Raw genomic sequence first — 19,927 nt, 5'->3', positions numbered from 1 at the left:
ATATGGTGACTATTAGCTATTATTATTGATAACTGCTGTAAATTTAGACATCAATTACAATTTATAGAATTGAAAAATATTACTAAGTTCAATTGTAATGTTTTTAAAATAAAATTCAAATTTATGATATCCTGACTTAAGCTATTCTCTCAATATAAGCATAAATTTAAGGTTTTCTATAAAGCACTATTAGGGTCTAGTTAGTTTTAGTCAGTATTAAGCTAAGGAAATTTTCTTATATAACTGACATATCAGTGCAACACTCAAGAGATATCTGGTTTTTATTCAAGTGCAATTAACTTGCTTTTAAAGAATTTTATGTGACAGTAGCTGGAGTGCCAGATGCAGCACTCTGATGCTGTGTCTCTCAGAAGCATAAAAATAACACAGAAATCACACAAATAATGTGAAATTTCAAAAACACACTATCTCTCTGATTTTAAAACACTACCATCTTTCCTAAATACAGCATGTCCCGTCCTTTCTTTCCTCTTCCTTTCATGGCAAAACGTCTTTAAAGAGTGGTCTGCACGTCTCATCTGATTACTCTCCTTACTTACCTTCTGTTCACTTCCTATTGCTGCTGTGACAAATGACTACAAACTTGGTGGCTTAAAGCAACACAAATTTATCATTTTATGCTGTAGATTAGAAGAGTGACATGCATGTCACCAGGATAAAATCAGGGTGCAGCAAAGCTGCATTTATTCCGGAAGCTCTAAGAGAAAGTCTATTTTCTTGCCTTTTCCATCTTTAAGAGGCTGCCTGCACTCCTTGGCTCATGGCCCCTTCCTCCATCTTCAAAGTCAGCAATGGCGGTCGAGTCACTTCACACATTGCATCATTCTGACCTCTTCTGTAGAAGCATCTCCATATGACTCTCCTCTCTGCCTTTCTCTCTTCCATTTTGAAGGACCACTGTGATTATGCTGGGTTCACCCAGATAATCCAGGACAATCTCCTTCTTGTAAGGTGGTCAAGTGACTAGCAATTTTAATTCCACCTGCAACCTTAATTCTCATTTGTCATGTAACCTAACGTATTCATAGGTTCTAAGAATTAGGATTACAATACCAGATTCTTTATTGTTCCCTTAAAAAAAAAAAAGAACATACATTGTTAGTTGATTAGTTTCAGCTGCTCGAGACCTCTACATATCTGACTTGACTTAATGTTGAGTCAGAAACCTCTCCATTGTTCATAATTTTGTGTTTCTATTAACAGGTGAAGAAGCTGAAATACACTGGAGATACTGAGTTCGATAAACCTCTAGAAATTACCTAAAGAGCAGTTTTTCATTAAGGATGCAAAAGGATAACCATGGAAAGAGCTGGTTGACTTTCAAAGACTAGGTCTCATTCATGCAAGCTCATGGAAATCAGCTGGCAGGAGAGGAAGTAGCAGAGTTAACTGACAGAAAGAAGGGTTAAAAGCTACACCTCCTGCTTTCAAGGAAAGAGACTCTCTTGTTTTCACTCTTCAAACACCTACTGACCTCTGGCCATCTAACATTTGTATTGCAAATCTTCGCAGTTAGAATTTCTCTCTCTCATATTTCTTCCTATGGTGGCGCCTTCCAAAGAGCTGTTATTAGCCCGAATTTCCCCCTAATTCGAACCCACCTCCACCCACGTGCACAAGTTACTCGGTCTTCTTTTATTTTTATTTCCTACAGATTTTTCTCTTCCTTCAGACATGCCTCACATACATTCATTTCCACACTTCTTGGTTCTCATTTGCACCTCCTCCTCCTCCTCCAGACCGCCTAAATCTTTCTTGATTGCTCCTTTTTCTTGTCTTGTATCTAAAGTACATGATGTACCATACACACCTGAAAGTAATTTCTTTTTAATGTCATGCCAAAGTCATCTCACTTTTTTCCTTTCCGTTTTAGCTCAACATTCTAATAGCACCTCCTGCAAGTGCCTTCCCGCTTATCAAAATCATTATAAATTTGACTAAAACATAAATTTACCAGTGTTGTGAATTAGTCATATTTATTTCAAAGCAAGGAAGGTTCTCAGCTGCTGTCTGTTTTGCTATATACAACAGACTGCAATGTTTCATGAACCATTCCCTTGCCATCGCAGCAAGTATCCTCACCCGTGCAATTTTTGAGTTGAAATTGATATTCAAAAGTGAAACTTTAATATTTTAAATACCTTGTAACTCACTGAAAGGATGATTCGTGGTGGCAGAACTGTCTATGCGGCCAGGTGGCATTGATTATTGAGGATGCTACTTAGCATCACCTTTATAAACACCTTCGTGATGAAACAGGAATTTTTAGGGGTGAAAAAGACAGGTCCCTAACCCTCATACTTTACTTGCCCAGATTCCAGAGGACACAGAGTAGTTTATAGTACTAGATCTCAAGGATACTTTTTCTATATACCCTGCCTCCTAATTCACAGTCCCTGTTTGCCTTTAAAAGATTCTAATAATCAAAGCAGTCAGCTAACATGGACAGTGCTGCCCAGAGTTTTCGGGAACAGCCCTCATTTATTTGGGCAGGCCTTTGAACAACTCAAAAAGCCCTTTTACTCTCCTGCCTTTCTCTCTTTAATTCTCCCCACAGGTCAGGAGCATCGACTCCTAAATCTGTCTGTCTCGAGCGAGTCTTGAATACCAGCACAAGAGGACGAAGCTGCATTGCCATCAACTAGATCACCAATTTCTACTCGTGTGAGCCTCTAAAGGACCTAAAACTTCTCTTTCAAAGGAATCCTGAAGAATCGATAAATGCCAAATAAGTAACATACTCTAGTATTTCTAGATAATCAGTGTTTTCATCTTTTTAACAATTCTTATTCTGTCTTTTCATAAGTGTCACCTGAACCCTAGGCTAATACCTTTTCTGTCCTTGCTAGGACCCAGAAACACCATAAGATGCTCCTACTTATAGCTCCTTTTTGTATCCCTAATGTAGCCAATTTTTCAGCCATACTGGCTCTCCAAATCCCTAACTGCTAAGTATGTTATAAGCAGCCCGACCACAATCAGAGACTCTTACGGCCTTAGGAGTCGCAGCCTTCATTACAGCTGTTACAGAATTACTACCACTACCACCAACCAGACCAGGACCACTTCTCAAGTCTATGATCCTTATTTTCAAGAAGGCCCTCAATCAAACAGGGAAAAATGTCTGCCATAATTAAGCACTTCTTGCTGCAAGCAGTTTAGCTAAAGGAAAAGGCCTCAAAATATATAATACCATCTCTATTAACTAGCTCCCCTCTTCAGACCTTGGTTTATACTGTTTTATTATTACTCATCTTTAACCATTGCTTGTTACGTTCATATCCTTCCAGTTAGAAGTCTTAAAGCTACAAATGGTCCTCCACATAGAACCGCAGACCCTTAGCCCACTTCCGATAGGACCCTGACTGCTGCCCCCAAACTATGACCCCTTTCCAGTAGGAAGCAGTCAGACAGACCAGCGTCCACTGTCCCTAATGGCAGGTGGGGTTTCCTAATCGGAGGGGGGACTGAAACAGGAATTTTTAGGGGTAAAAATGATAGGTTTAGGAAATTTTAGAAATTAAGGGGACCATGGAAGCAGCACAGGGCTGCAGAGCAGCAGAAGGTTTATCTCCATAGAATAGGGAACTGAAAAGCTGCAACAGGTACATTTCCATAGAATGAGGGAACTGGGAATTGCAGGTATGTATTTACAAAATGAAGGGAAGGAAGCCCCTCATCCAAAAGGAGAAGAAAGCTCACAGGGAATAGGAAAACAACAAGGAGGAGAGGAACCTCACATGTCCCATGTGAGGTTGGACCTTTGAGCTCAGGAGTTACTGTAGTAACCAGTCTAAGAGAATAGTGACCAACCAGAGGGGATATCAAGGCACAAAGATCTACAGCCTTTATAAACTGTGAAAATGGGATGGGTGGGACTCTTTGCCCCTCCCCACACGGGAGTCTGTGCTGTGAAATTCTTTCTCCTTCGCCATGTGGGAATCTACTTGTTCTTCAATAAATCTCCACCTTTGCTATACCATCTTCCATCCGTGGATTCATTCTTCGACTTCAGCAGACAAAGAGCCCAGGAACCATTCTGCCCAGGGGAACACCGTGTGTTCCAGTCCAAAAATTCCATTTTGGTGATTTGCTTCTTCAGTGTCTTATAAATTCTACTGACTAATCTGACAGTTTCAACAGTCATAGATCAGCTGGTGTTTTGACAAAATTATCACTATCAGAGATCAGAGAACACCAAAAAAAAAAAAAAAATGGTTTTTGACAGACTTTTTTCCACATAGAATTTCTTCCCACTGTTAGTTGAAATAAATACACTTTTTAAGAAAATAGAATAGGTGAAAATATTTTTATATTTTTTATGTAACCATGCAGAGATACAGAAACAGTTGTAAAGGAGGTAATGGTGTCCATGTTATAAGAGTTGGAAAGGCTAAAAATATATAAAGGAGAAAATCCATCAGTCATATCATGCCATTACATAAATTAAAATAGAGCTTAAAAACATATTAATGATGTAGAATTTTCTTTTTTTAAATGTGACTTATAACAGATGGGTCTACTGGAGAGGTCAACGAATTACAGCTAAATCTAGTCCCCTGGTGCCGAGCCCTGACTTAGAGGAGCGCAGAAACAATGTAAAAGAATGGAAGGCAATTACAACTGAATGAAGCACAATGCAGGAAACACACACCCCTAGTTCTGATAGAAACGCTATATTCCACATCTGGCAAATGTCAAAGGTAAGCATCTGTCAAGGTAATACTAACATTATCACAATCTTATCAATTTGAGAAGTCTGTGCCAATCAGGCCAATTTTATCGTGAAGAAACAAGCCTGGTCAAACATCTAGTGAGCTGTGAATCCATGTAGGAGCAGGACAGCAACCGAGAGAGAACTGAATCTCCACATCTGCTCCCAAAATATCTCAGAGAACAGCAAGTATGACTGTAAACCTCCATGATCTACAATTTCAGCAAAACTTAGAGACAAATAAAACCCAACCACACCAAACAGCCTGCTGTGGACCGGCTCAGAAACAACCTAAGTGCCCACTGACGAATGAATGGATAAAGAAAATGTGGTACATACATACAAGAGAATATTAATCAGTCCTAAAAAGAATGAAATCTTGCCACTTGCGACAACATAGGTGGACCCTGAGGGCACTATGCCAAGTGAAATAAGTCAGACAGAGAAAAGACAAATACCAGATGATCTCACTTATGTGTGAAATCTTTAAAAGACCAACAAGCTCACAGATACAGAGAATAGACTGGTGGTTGTCAGAAGTGAGGGGAGGAGGCAAAATGGGTGAAAGATCCAAAAGGTACAAACTTCCAGCTACAAAATAGTTAAGTCATGGGGATGTAATGTATTTAGTGACTATAGTTAAAAATACTGTAGTGCAAATATGAAAGTTAAGACTAAATCCTCAAAGTTCTCATCACAACAGCAACAAGAAAATACTCTAACTGTATGGTAACAGATATTAACTAGACTTATTTTTCAATATATTCAAATATCGAATCATTATGTTTCATACTTGAAACTAATATAATAATGTTTGTCAATGATTCCTCAGTTTTTAAAAATCTTTTTTGAAGAATGAAAAAGAAATGAAGTCTATTTCTTCACCCATTAAATCTCAGCTGACCTTGTGTTAGAAGTGAGGCTGGATGAGTTCCAGGGCTCCCCAGGAGGACTCGCAGCCTCCTCCTTGGCCTGTGGGCAGTCTTCATGAGCTGCCCGGAGACTGCCATGCTAAGGAGAAGCTGGTCTGCTGCACTGGAGGATGAGAGGCCACGTGGAGGAGAGAGATACCCCAGTCAACAGCCAGCACCAACTGTCAGATACGAGAGTAGAACCATCTTGGCCCTTCAATCCCAGCCAACTGTCCAGCTGACTACCACATGGGTGAGTCCAGGCTACACCAGCAGAGATCTGGCCAGCAGACCCACAGAATCATGAGAAAATAACTCATTGTTTGGACAACTAAATTTAAGAGTGGTTTGTTATCCAGCAATAAATAAGTTGCACCATTGGGTATTATGAAATAAAAATGTACTAACCAGAAAAAGTAGACATCATTAACTGAAAAAAAGATCTGGTTACAAATTTTGGTAAGATATTCATACATGCAGACACACACACAAAAAGAGCTAGATGGACATATACTAATTAATAATAGAGGGAAATATGACAAGGTAAATTCTGGGTAGTGAACATAGTTTTTTCTTATTTGGTTTTTTTTAATATCTTTTATATGCATATAGATGCCTTTGTAGACATAAAATAATTTTTTAAATATCGTATTTGTTACAAAGGTTTATAGAGTTTGTTTATTCATCAGACAAAAAGGTCAGCTGGGTCCCTGAAGAGCTCAGTATCTAAATTCTTGCTATTAATCTCTAATAGTACACAAAGCTGAATAAGGTCAGTTAATCAATAAACCTTTAGAGACAGTTACAGGCTGAATTGTGTCCCCCTGTCCCCAAAATTCATACATTGAAGCCCTAATCCCCAGGACCTCAGAGTGTGACTGTATTTAGAGACAAGGCCTTCAAAGAGGTAATTAAGTTATTAAAATGAGGCCCTTAGGGAAGGCCCTGATCCCACCAGACTGGTGTCCTCATAAGAGGAACTCTGAACGCAAAAGCAACACTAGGGGTCTGAGTGCACCGAAGTCCCACCATGTGAAAAGGCAGCAAGAGGGTGGCCATCTGGGAGTCACGGAGAAAATCCTGGAACAGACCCTTTCCTTGTGGTCCTCAAAAGAAACCAGCCCTGCCGCACCTCGCTCTGGGACTTCCAGCCGCCAGACTGTGAGGAAATAAGTTTCTGCTGTTTAGCCACCCACCTGTGATATTTTGTTATGGCAGCCCTAGCAGACTACCTAATGTACTTGGAAAAGTGACCTAGTGTGTCTTCTAAGCACAGCCAACAGAAAACCACAAAAATAGTGTATAGTAAAGCCCTACTCTAGATTTCTGGCCATTTTTGCCTTTAAAGTAAAATAACAACTATAAACATACACAAAGAGAAATTATATGAAACTTGATTAACCAGTGTCACCCCAGTAAATTTAATAAAGGAAAGAAATTACATTAAACAATCTATGTGGATAGGGGGAGGGGCACGCTTTCTGGATGCGCTGCCTCACTTACATTGGAACATGTCTAGTCCCATTCTACTCTTGAGCTGGCACAGAAATGGGTTTTCTTGTTTTGTTTTGTATTTATTTATGGGCCACTGGCAAAGAACAAAACCACTGGAGAACCAACAACTACAAAGCAACATTATTAAGGACTATTGTTTTTTAATCAAATACAAAATATTTCATTCATCTACTTTTAAATTAAAAACATTATTTATAAAAACTACACTCACTATTTTCAATAAACAAACAAAAAACTGAGTGGTTATGGTAAGAGAACAGAGAAGACAGAGAGAGAAACCATGGTGTGGTGGTCGAGTCCAGGAGTTGGGGTTTAACTTTTATGAGCTGGTTTATTATAAAGGGAGAAGACTGAACAGGGTAATAATTTCTGAATCAGCCCTCATGGACTCCCGAGGCTTCCTGGGAAATTCTGGGAGGGTGAGGAACAAAAATAAACTGGCAGGGCTTGGTGCCCTTGAGCTCAGATCCGAGCAGAGCACTCAGTCCTATTTGTTTTCCATTTGAATGTTTGTGCTCTCAATTGAGAGGTTTCTGCTGCTAAAAATGTTTGAAACCATTGTATTAAAATGGTCTGTCCCCTACGGGCTAAACATTCAGAAGGAAAACATTTAAAAATCAGTGAAGAACATAGCTGAGCAGATACACTCAGGATGCAAAATGAAGGGCCACGAGATATTTACTTGCTGGAACAACAGGCAAAGGCAGTGAGCGGGGACTTGGACAGGACAGGGCAGGAGAGACAGCAGCCTATAAAAGCCCAGGGACTGCAACAGCAGAATGGCCAGAAAGACCAGTGGCTATGATGCGCACTGCAGCAGCCAACTAGCCTGATTGTCCCCTACCCTGCTAGCCTGCCCCGGGTCGCCGCCAACCACCCACGGCCCCTCCCACTGGCCGGCCCCACCCATGCACAAATTTGTTCACTGGGCCTCTAGTCTATCTATATAAAAGCCTAAGCAACCAACCAACCATTCGACCAGTAGCTATGATGCATAATGACCACCAGGGGGCAGATGCTCAACGCACAGGCATGGAAACATGGAACAGACTGATTAATCTCAGAGGGAAGGGGGGAGGGCGGGAAGAGATTAACCAAAGATCTTATATGCATACTAGAGGCCCAGTGCACAGATTTGTGTACCAGTGGGGTCCGTTGGCCTGGCCTGCGGGGATCAGGCTGAAACCGGGTGGGATCCCTTGGCCTGGCCTGCAGAGATCGAGCCGGTTTTACCCATGCATGAATCCATGCACCGGGCTTCTAGTATATGTATAAAAGACTCAGGATTGCCCTAGCTGATTTGGCTCAGTGAATACAGCATCAGCCTGCGGACTAAAGGGTCCTAGGTTCGATTCCAGTCAAGGGCACATGCTGGGGTTGCGGGCTCGATCCAAGTGTGTGTGGGGGGGAGGTTCAGGAGGCAACTGATCAATGATTCTCTCTCATCATTAATGTTTCTATCTCTCTCTCCCTCTCCCTCTCTGAAATCAATAAAAACATATTTTTTTAAAAAAAGACTCAAGATTGTAAGTCGATGGAAAGCATTGCAAAATGAACCTGAAGTGTAATTTCATGAATCAAAAAGTGAATAAATGCAACTTAAGGCATCATTAATAAAACTATAATTTCCAAAATGAAAGCATTCAATAAAATTGCCAAATATATATTTAAAAACCTGTTTGTACTACAGACGGCACTGTTTGTATGAACCAGACCTGAGTTTCAGTCTTCATTCTCAAGCTTACGCAACATATGTAACATCAAAAAATGCAGCTTCCAGAACCTTCCACAGCATGAATGAGGGGTTTTGGGCAGTGTTGTTGTGAGGGTTATTAATGCTATGGATAATACCTGGTGTAGTGCTGGCACACCGTAGGCATCAAGAACAGCTAATGCTTACAGAGTATGGTGTGAATTCTGTCTCAACTCATCGTCAGATTAGTTAGAAAATGGAGGATCAAAATACACAAATGCAAGTTATCACAAGAACGGACTGAAACTGTATCGGATGAAATAGTCAGCGATGGCAGAGTGTGGCACTAGAAGAACCGAACCACCCTTTACTTCTAGCAGGAACAGAATAGGGCGCGACTCCTGCACAGCAGTCTAGCAGTATGTGCAGAGGACATTCCAAAGTTCATGTACAACACTCCAGGCCTGTTTGGGAAAGGCAAGGATTCACAAAGTGCCTGTGGGTGGAAATGGGAGTGATCAAAGGGGTGACTGGGTATCTCCTTTTCTTTCTTTTTTATTTTTCCCAGTTACTGATTTCCATGAATATCCCTTTGTCAGTCCAAACCAGTACATCCCTGAGAACTCCTGAAGCAGACACTGTGGCCCGCTTCACAGCTCACTGCCCAGGGAGGCAGACGGCTCAAGTGTTAACTAAGATTAGTAAAGGAGTGTGAAACGGAAGTAACATCCCTGTAGGCTGGGAGGTCCCAAATCCAGAGCAACTCATGATATTCACGGAAATACCACCACAAAGAGAAAAATGTAAGTTAAAATACTTGTTTCTTCTAAGTTCGAAATATGCTACCCTGTGACTCATTACAACACAAGATTTCCCTCCCCCACAATAAAGTGTTTCTGTAAAAAGTCTGATGACAAAGGACACTTACCTAAAATGAGATGAAGTTTGGTTTCTGTCTGGAAGGCATAGTGCAACGTCACCAAAAACGGCGACTGCCTGATGTGCTCCAGGACCTGTCGCTCCGTCCGCGTGTGCTCTGTGGTTTTGGCCTTTTGAACTATTGTTGCCTTTTTCAAAACCTTCATGGCATACAGCTTTCCAGCATCGTGACCACTTATTTTACGAACTAGAAATACTTTTCCATATGCTGAAGAAAAACAACAACAATTAAAATGCTACATAGGTAGACGGTTAGTTATTGGAAGTTGAAAGTTACAATGCACAAAAAGCAAGCTTTGAATGAAAAAGTATCCCTAGTACTGTTTCAAATAGTTCTCAGATAGATTTCTTAAATTTTATGCCAAACATGTTTCTAAGTCTAACACTCAGTATTTACATATCTAAGCACTGCTGACAAAGTTATGCTTTCACTGTTACTGTTATTCTCTCCTCAATATTTTTAGCTCTAGGAAACTAGCTGTTATTATGGTCAATTAACCACAATCCAATTCTGGGACAACTAGGACATTTTATACCTCAGCTAAATCCTCTAGGTTTTGCTACTGATGTCAATGAATAAAAACAGTTCTTAATGAGAATCTCATACATACATACACACACACACACACACACACACACACACAAATCAAGTGCCTCAAGTACTCCTCTACACTCATTTTAAAAGTCTAAAGCAGTATAAACTGACATTATATAAACAAAAGAGATCTTCAGGTTTAAAAACAAACATTAAAATATCTTAAATTGCAAGCAATACTGAAGAGGCCCCTCGACATCTCTGGGCAGTAATTTACAGTTTACTAGGTCAACCTCACCACATTTTCCCTAAGTAAGGGCTCAGCGGGGCACATCTCTTTGTGTGGTGCCACTCCTCTAGGTGAGGAAATGGGGCCCTATGGGCACTGTGCCTCTTGGGCAGAGAGGTATCTGCATTTGTTTAGAGAAGGGGGGAGCGGCCAGGAAGAGGTGGGAGGAGGAAGGAGGAAGGGCAGGCAAAAACACCTGAGAGGGAAGGGGTAGGTCCCCAATTCATCCCTATAAGGTACAATAAATGCTCTTCCCTTTAAAAATGCAAACATCTCCTGGGATGGTTAAGCCCAATCCTGCTTTTGAAGTTAAACCTTTTAATGAGACCGCTCTGGAGCCCGCGTTGTGACCCATACCAGTGCTTTGCACATAATTCTGCTCCAATCCACCCATTAGAATAAGAGAGCTTAAAGGAAGGGCTCTTGTACCCTGGGTGTTATGCAGTTCAGTGCTTCGGGAAGTATTTAGTGCAGACACATGACCTAGAATGGATCAGTGAATGTAATACTCCTGAGAAGCAGGAAAACCGTCACTTACTAAGGACTTGTCTATGCCAGGCTCGGTACAAACATATTCCATGTATAGATTCATGTAATCCTCAGAACAGCCAATGTTGTGCTTTCAGTAATTCCACTTTACAGATGAGCAAACGGGTTCAGAATACTCAAGGAACTGGCCCAATGGCTTGGATAAGAAGTGGCAGAACCGATTCAAACGCAGGAAGTGTTATGCCAGAGACCATGTTCACCATAAGTCAATAAAAAAATAATCCCTCACAAATACTGGAAATCAGTTACTCTGGATTGTAATAAAATCAGCACATGAACACATTCTGGAATATAGGAAAAGTTCACAAAATGTTTGTGTCTCATCTCATTACAAATAAAATAATTACAGATTGAGATTTTAGTAAGTCAGAAGTGAACCAAGAGAGAAAAACACAACCCTAACAGATTAACCTAAAGTATAAAAGTGAAAAAGTTCATCTATTCAGAATATTGAAATGAAGGTAAAAAAAAAACTTTATAATGAAGTGTTTATCTTCCATGGAGCAGCCACTTACAAACTCAGGAGAAAGTCTTCAACAGGTTTGGGGCTTTTGTGTGTCCCACATACACCGCACCCAACCTAAATTCCAATCTCCCAGGACTGATGCTCCCTTCTCCCTCTGTAAGACACACCGCCACACACGGAATGCCTATAACTAGCTCACAGTGCACATCTGTCCCCATGTGGTTCAGTCATCTGATTCAAATCAGTCACTGACACTCACTGCCCTACCTGTTTATGCCTGCTGCATACGTTATTCTTATTATAATTTAACTAAATATTACATAACCACTGAAATGTAAATGTGAAAGAAAAGAGAAAAATGAGTTTGAATACTTTGGGTGAACTAGATAAAAGCAAGATACTTCAAAAGAACTGCTGAAAAGTTAGGTGTGGGTGAAACAACTATAAAAGGCTTGAGGGGGGGGTGATTATGAAAATCAAAAAGAATTTTGTACTCAGATTACTTCAAATGTGTCTGGTTCTCACTCCACTTTAAAGAATCCAAAACTTAATTTTAATGCAGTTTATGCAAAATAAACCATCATTTAAGAACCTAGCCTTGAAGAACGAGTGTTGTGCCTACATCCAAAGACTGGCAAGTGAATATGTATTTATCCATTTGAAGTGAAAGGTAGTATGTTCGAAGTATGTATTTATATATAACCTTTTAAAATATTTTTCCATTTTACCCAACATTTCTTGATTAACCACAAGTACCAATCATGTCATATGAGAGTTTGCACTAACAAAAGGATCATTCATATTCATCACTGCTGAAATTCAGCCCCCTCTCATCCTTCCAGATAACTGCAGTCTTCTTAAAGGTTGACTCAGCCATCAACCATACTAGCTGTGCCTCTCAGCTTGCTTTCCCCCTCAATCTGGCAAACATACCTTTTTGTGCTGTCATCTAAATTGTTGATAAAAATATAACCCTTCCTGTCCAGCAGAGTGGCTCAGTTGGTTGAGTGTCATCCTATGCACCGAAAGGTTGCCGGTTCAATTCCTAGGCACACACTTGGGTTGCAGGTTCATTCCCCAGTGGGGGCATGTATGGAAGGCAACTGATCGATGTTTCTCTCACGTCGATATTTCTCTTTCTCTCTCTCTCTCTCTCTCTCTCTCTCTCTCTCTCTCTCTCTCTCTCCCCCCACCCCTCTCTCTTAGCATGTCCTTGGATGAGGATTAAAAACAATACTAATACTAAAATAACCCTTCCAGCTCAAAACAGTTGATTTCCTATTGCTTTTAAAGAGAATCCCTAATATAATTTAAATTATCTGGCTTCTACCCACCCTCTCTCCACCTTCTCATCATCTCATTGAGCTAACTTTTTCAGCCATCCCGCTTCCTGACTTCCCAGACTAGTAGTACAAGTCCCCTAATTTTATGCTCTCATAACACCATGCATTCTCTCTCACAGAAATGATCAGAAACATTAGTTTGCAAGATTGCTTCATTATCTAACTTCTACTGGACTGTAAATTCCACAAAATTATGGACTTGTCTGATTTTACCCATTTTGTATCATTAGCAAGTAACACTGAAGCTGGCAAATCATGGAAACTCAATGTTGAATGCATGAAAAAAAAACACACAAAAAAAACACCCAAGCTAACAAATAGGAAAAGGCCAAAGAAACAGCTCTGTAAACATAGAGCCAAATACCCTCTTCTCAGCTGACAATTTTGACACAAAGGTGAAGAAACTAGCAATACAGATCCACAGTACAGAGCTATTGCTAGCCAATTCTTTCCCTTTAGGGAAGGAACAATGAGCTTTTGTGAAGTAATGCCTCTTAATTTGTGTATTAAATATGATTCTTGGCAATATTTCCAGGTGAAAGTGAACTCAGGAACCCTAGCTGTCCCCATGTTAGAACAGGAAAATAACTTAACATAGTGACATCCATATATGGCCACTGCTTTCTAATCTGCCACATTATGTGAGAATGAATTGGAATGCCTGGCCACATCCCTTTCTCATATATAATTTAACCTGGGGAAAGATTTCTATCTTTCCGCGTGTGGTAGGTCCTGAGCACTGACAATCAATCCACCTGCTTCTCCTCCATCTTCCCTCGTAGAATTTCATTCAGTGCATGACATCAGTGTCAGAAATGAAACCAAACAAGAAATACACCCCTGGAACTCTACATTTCACTTGTCCTGCCCTTGGACACTGGTATCCTTGTTAACAGGCCAGCTGAACATGCAGGGAAGTAATGCTGGAATAGCATATTTCAAGCCCCTGTAAAACCACCACCCTCGAAAGGATTCTCCACGAAGCAGCTCATCCCAGAGATACTGCCACACAATCAATACCGAGAGTTCAATGGTGAAACTGACCACAACCTGGAACTTAAAGACTCATGTGAAACATCGGATTCATTAGACCCCAGCAACACTGCTCTCCATCCCAGTGATTCTCTACAAGCTATCCTGTGTACAGACAGACCAACAGGGAGCACCTTCCTGGGACAACAGGAGTAGCTAAGGAAGACTTTACTCAGAAAGACTCTACATCGAGGTTTCATCTTCTGTGTGACACTTTTTAAAGAAACTACATAAAGTAAAATTAGTTTTTTTCAAGAATATCTCTGGATCTTTTGTAAAAAAATGCTGTTCTCATAGTACTTAATGTCCATACTATAGGAGCCTTTTTATAACCGCAGTGCTTGTTAAAGTCTCTGTAGACCAGTTTTTTCAAACTGTGGGCCATGACCCAACAGTGGATGATGTTATTAATTTAGTGGTTCCAACCAGCATTTTAAAAACTAAAATAGAATAGAATATACTAAAAGTGTTTAATTATATTTCTGTCTCATACACACACACACACACACACACACACATACACACTAGAGGTTCGGTGCACGAATTCGTGCACGGGTGGGGTCCCTCAGGCTGGCCAGTGATCAGGGCCAATTGGAGGCCGTGGGAGGTTGGCAGGGAGCAAGGGCGGGCGTAAGGGCCATGGGAGGTTGGCTGGCTGGGGGGAGGGGCCACGGGAGGTTGGCTATGGGAGCACACTGACCACCAGAGGGCAGCTCCTGCATTGAGCATCTGCCACCCTGGTGGTCAGGGCACATCATAGCGACCAGTCGTTCAGTTGTTCGGTCGCTTAGGCTTTTATATATATAAATAGATGTATGCACATGTATATGTACATATGAATATGAACAAATCTGAGCACATGGGAGGAAAAAAAAGAGGGCAGTATAGGATAATGGCTAAAAAAAGACTGGTGCCAGACTGCCTGGGTTTGAATCCTAGATGTGCTATTTAGAAACTGTGTGGCCTTGGGCAAAATAGCTAAGGTGACTGTCTCAATTTCTTCATTAGGTACAGTAACAGTTCCTACATCATTGTTTTGGGGATTAAATAAATTAACATAGACATCTACAATAAGGTTTGGCAAATAATAAACACTATGTAAGTGTCGGTGGAAAAAACTTTTATGTGTCTATAGTCTATACACATACATAAATACACATACTGAGTTGCCATATAAAACGGTACCTATTTCATCCAATGGGTAATAGTCAGAAAAGCTTGAAAGCCACTGTTCAAGAAGGATTCATATGCCTTTCCTTTAAAATATATATATTATGTAGGCTAAAGAATTTTCCCTTTATATTCACCTCTTCTTAGCCTCAGAGTTAAATTTAAGACTCAATAACAATGACTATCTCATTCCAGGTGTCTACATCTATTTCACTTTCTCTTCTTTTTATTTTTTTAGGTTCCTTTCACTCCCCTATCTTTGAAAATGCTACTAAATCTCTTTGAAAATGAGTCAATTTCAAAACACATTTAAAATAAAATGTACCTGACTTTACAGATTATCAAACCGAAGCATTAATTCCTAAATTCCTTTACACAACAGATATCTTAATTAGAAACTAAATTCCAAATATTAAAAAATACCAATTCAACTAAATATTTCAACATAATTTTAAAACAAAAAAAAGGAGAATTTGAGGCATTTAATATAACTATTTTTTTTTAGCCACTGTTTGCTAGGATTTGTAAAACCATAAATACAAAATTTCCAATATTAATAAAAGTAGACTGATTACAATAGATTAATCCTCTAATATATAAGAAAAAGATGTGAATGCAAAATATGCTTGATTAAGTAAATAGATGCTTTAAGTAGACAAACCAGACATAGTAAACGCATATGAAATAATGGGCAGTCATTTTTATGAAAGAGACTAAGGTAGGCCATTGCGGTTGGTGCACCCATACTGCTTCTAATCGCCACAGCTGTCCTCTTCACAGCCTCACCTGAGAGGTGACAGCCACCATTCCCTACCCCACCCCAGCCAAGCAGCCTGCAGCCAATGACTAACATGGGTACAAAAGGCTTGCCTCCTCACTCTTGCTCCAAAACTGTCCATAGGTTCAGGCTGAACCTAGACCCCAGCTGAGACCACGTGCTGCTTAGGCTCTTCCCCTGCCCTGATTCCTGTAATAAATCACGTGCACCACAACCCTGTCCCAGGCTTGGTTTCTTGTGAACAATTCAGTAATACACTGAACTGAATTTACACTAGGGAGACCATGTCAACCAACATCATATGGAATCACCTTTTGATTTTGGCATAAAACTTCACAAACATTTAACCTCTCAGATTTCCATACACACTGTAGGCTCACACTGAAGCATAGGGTATAGTGGGCATGCACAGATGCAAAATTATAAACACTTTTGAATGACAATTTTGACAATTTAATGAATACATGCTTTTAAAGGTACTATTTTTAATAGGGATACTTTCCAAACACCTAAGAGAATAAAATGACAAATGATGACTAAGTCATCATACTTTTTTAAAACAGTCTTCTACATTTACATAACTCAACTGAAGTTTTTTCCATCACCAAAAAGTAGCTGTCTTTAGGTTGCCTAGTGCATTGTCTAGCACCCTCCAGTGGCAAGTTATCAGGAGAACTAGAATTACGTCTTATTTAATAAATACAATGGTTTTTGAAAAGTGTACAGTAAGAACAAAAACATTTTTTAAAGGGTGTCCTATCAAGGATGATTTTCATGGAGTCTGGGACCAATGAGTAAAGAGAACATTTCGAAGATGGCCATGAAGCCTGTCTACTAGGCAAGTATTTCCACAGAACAGCTTGCAAGATCTGCTGTAGATTAGGTGACAAAAAAACAAAACAACAACCCCTACATGATAAGGAAAAAGTGACCTTCTTACCAGGGCACCAGGGACTGAGGCACAAATGGTTACTGCTCATCAGACATGACAGGAGGCATGGCATTTTGAATTTCTATGTTCTGCCAAGGTTTCATAAACCCAGAAATAATTCTATGTTAAACAAAGACCAGGTTAATATTATCCAACCTGCAAGTTTTTATGTAATACGTATATTTTAAATGCTCAATACTCTATCTCAATACCCAAAACAGTACTTGCCTCTTGATAAATACATATGAAAGAATGAATTCCAACAGCAATGGGAATGGACTGAAAGGTTTTAAATAGAGAAGTGACATGCACTTAAGAAGGATCTTTAAAAAGATCACTCCGGCTGTGGTGTGGAGAATGGATTAGGAGAGACCAGCCTGAAACCTGGAAGATCTTTTGGTGGCTGTATTTCCCTCCTGCTGGATATATTTTAGGCTAATAAAATATTTGCTAAGAAATGATATTCACTTACATATTAAGCTAATCTGAGGCCTTGGTCATGCATTATATTAGCTCTTTTATTTATTTTTTATTTTTTAAAATATATTTCTTTATTGATTTCAGAGAGGAAGGGAGAGGGAGAGAGAGAAACATCAATGATGAGAGAGAATCACTGATCGGCTGCCCTTTGCACGCCCTCTACTGGGGATCGAGCCTGAAACCCGGACATGTGCCCTTGGCCAGAATCAAACCTGGGACCCTTTAGTCAACAGGCTGACGCTCTATCCACTGAGCCAAACCAGCTAGGGCTATATTAAACATAGCTTCTTTCCCTTACAGCTATATAAATAGCTAAAGTTTACATCGCATTTATTATGTGTCAAGCAATCTAAATGCTTTATTATTCATTTTATGTATATTTTAGCATAAGGCTGTTAACCCAAAATACAAAAAGGTTAAGAACCTAAAATGTTTGAATAGTTAAGAGAAGACAAAGAATAAGAAAAAAATACATTTTCATTTGACATGTTATTTTTAAGATAATTTATAAATCAGCTTCTTAGAAATTATAATAAAATTTCAACATGTCATTTATAAAACATTTTTTGTTAGATTTTTATTACTAGAAATAAAGTCCTAACTGGTTTGGCTCAGTGGATAGAGCGTCAGCCTGCGGACCGAAAGGTCCCAGGTTCGATTCCGGTCAAGGGCATGTACCTTGGTTGCGGGCACATCCCTAGTAGGAGGTGTGCAGGAGGCAGCTGATCGATGTTTCTCTCTCATCAATGCTTCTAACTCTCTATCCCTCTCCCTTCCTCTCTGTAAAAAACCAATAAAATATATTAAAACAAAACAAAATCTTCTAACAACATTGTGAGATAGGTATTATTAACTTATGCCAATAGGGATTTAGGCTCACAGAGTTCATTTGATTTTTCAAGGAAGGCAAGTAGGCAACGATAATGTCAAGATTCAAACCTGAGACTTCTAAGTCACCCTCAATACCCAAGTATCTCAAACCAAAATTGGGAGGAGAAATCAACCTCGCTGCCCCTTTACAGTCACAGGGCAAATTTTACCTTTTTGTCATAATGACCAAAGATCTCCAAAGTATGGATAATGTATGATGAATAAAAAAAATTCAAAGACAATACTAAATTCTTTTAGCGGAGAACTTCATGCTTCATTTCATTAAGCATTAGAATTAGTAATAATGCATACAATGGGTATGTTTAAAGACATCGTCTATACTTAAATGTCTCGAAGAAAGAAAAATGGTCAAAAGAAAGCTGCAGAAATAAAAATAGAATCGTTGCTCCCACAAATAATCCAAAATTTCATCATGAAACAAAATAATTCTAAAATATGAACCAAAGACATTTCCTGGATGTGGGAGTATCAACCTCAAGAATAACGCTAGAGACAAGAGCATAAATTATATACTTGGTAGACTTATACTTCATACTGTTACGGATATGGGAATGGGGCAGGGCAATAGGGTTGGAAAAAAATACAGGGGTGATCTTATGCGCTTACCATCTGGAAGAAAAATAGCAGATGTGAAGGAAAATTCAGGGAACCACTCAGTGCTGCGTTTCTCTTTTAAAATATATTTTTAATTGATTTTTAGAGAGAAGGAGGAAGAGGAGAGAAACGAACATCAATGTAAGAGCAATTGCAGATACCTGCTCTGCCTCCTGCACGCCCCTATTGGGGATCAAGCCCTAAAACCCGGGCATGTGCCCTGACCAGGAATAGAACTAGCAACTTTTCAGTGCACAGGACCAAGCCCAACCAGCTGAGCCACAATGACCAGGGCAGTGCTGCATTTTCTACAAAAGAGCTTCAGTGGCACAATTCAGAGAATGAAGCAATCTGGGCAGGATCTGGACAGGCAGAAAAGAGGAGGAGCATGAAAATGAGAGAACAAGACAAGGCTGGGCATCAGAGGATGGGAAAGTACACATAACTGTAGGGGAGTGAGGAAAATTAACTGAACAAGAAAGTAAGCAGAATATGATGGTAACTGGAGAAAAGACAGGAGAAAACAGAGCTAAGCCTGAAAGCAAGGCAAGAATTTGGACTTGAGCCCTGGCCGGTGTGGCTCCATTGGTTGGGCGTCATCCAGTACATCAAAAGGTTGCCAGTTCTATTCCCAGTGAGGGCACATGTCCGGAGCTGTGGGGTCAATCCCCGGAAGGCGGGGGTGCAGGAGGCAGCCCATCGATTTTTCACTCTCACATCGATGTTTCTCTCTCTCTTCTTTCCTCTCTAAAAATATAAAAATCTTTAATAAGATTTTGGACTTGCCCTATCCAGTTTCGCTCAGTGGATAGAGAGTCCCCTCCTGGGTTCGATTCGGGTCAAGGGCACGTACCTTGGTTGCAGACTCCTCTCCGGCCTGGGCCCTGGTTGGGGCTCATGCAGGAGGCAACCAATTAATGTGTTTCTCTTACATCAATGTTTCTCTCTGTCTTTCCTTCTCTCTTCCACTCTCCCTAGAAATCAATGGAAAAATATCCTCAGGTGAGGATTAACAACAACAAAAAGATTTGGACTTGAAAAATTAACTGGGAAAAAAATGGCACTGTAAGTTCTGA

At 40.0% G+C, this 19,927-nt stretch overlaps 1 protein-coding gene across 4 annotated transcripts in view; it reads right to left on the bottom strand.

Moving 5' to 3' along the window:
* The window catches only part of LOC139009544 (ribosomal protein S6 kinase alpha-5-like), a 121,580-nt gene that overhangs the window by 68,787 nt on the left and 32,866 nt on the right, over positions 1 to 19,927 (bottom strand). For 3 of the 4 annotated variants that reach the window (XM_070413808.1, XM_070413815.1, XM_070413823.1), the window contains exon 3: positions 9,783 to 10,001. In XM_070413808.1, coding sequence (XP_070269909.1) covers positions 9,783 to 10,001 — 219 coding nt within the window. Of the gene's footprint in view, positions 1 to 9,782; positions 10,002 to 19,927 lie in introns of those variants that run through there. The other variant, XM_070413826.1, reaches the window with a different exon arrangement.

Source organism: Myotis yumanensis, unplaced genomic scaffold, assembly GCF_028538775.1.
Source record: "Myotis yumanensis isolate MYYU_CA2020_CCGP unplaced genomic scaffold, mMyoYum1.0.hap1 SCAF_1, whole genome shotgun sequence".
Lineage (NCBI taxonomy): Eukaryota > Metazoa > Chordata > Mammalia > Chiroptera > Vespertilionidae > Myotis > Myotis yumanensis.
This window is presented reverse-complemented; position numbering and strand designations above follow the sequence as displayed.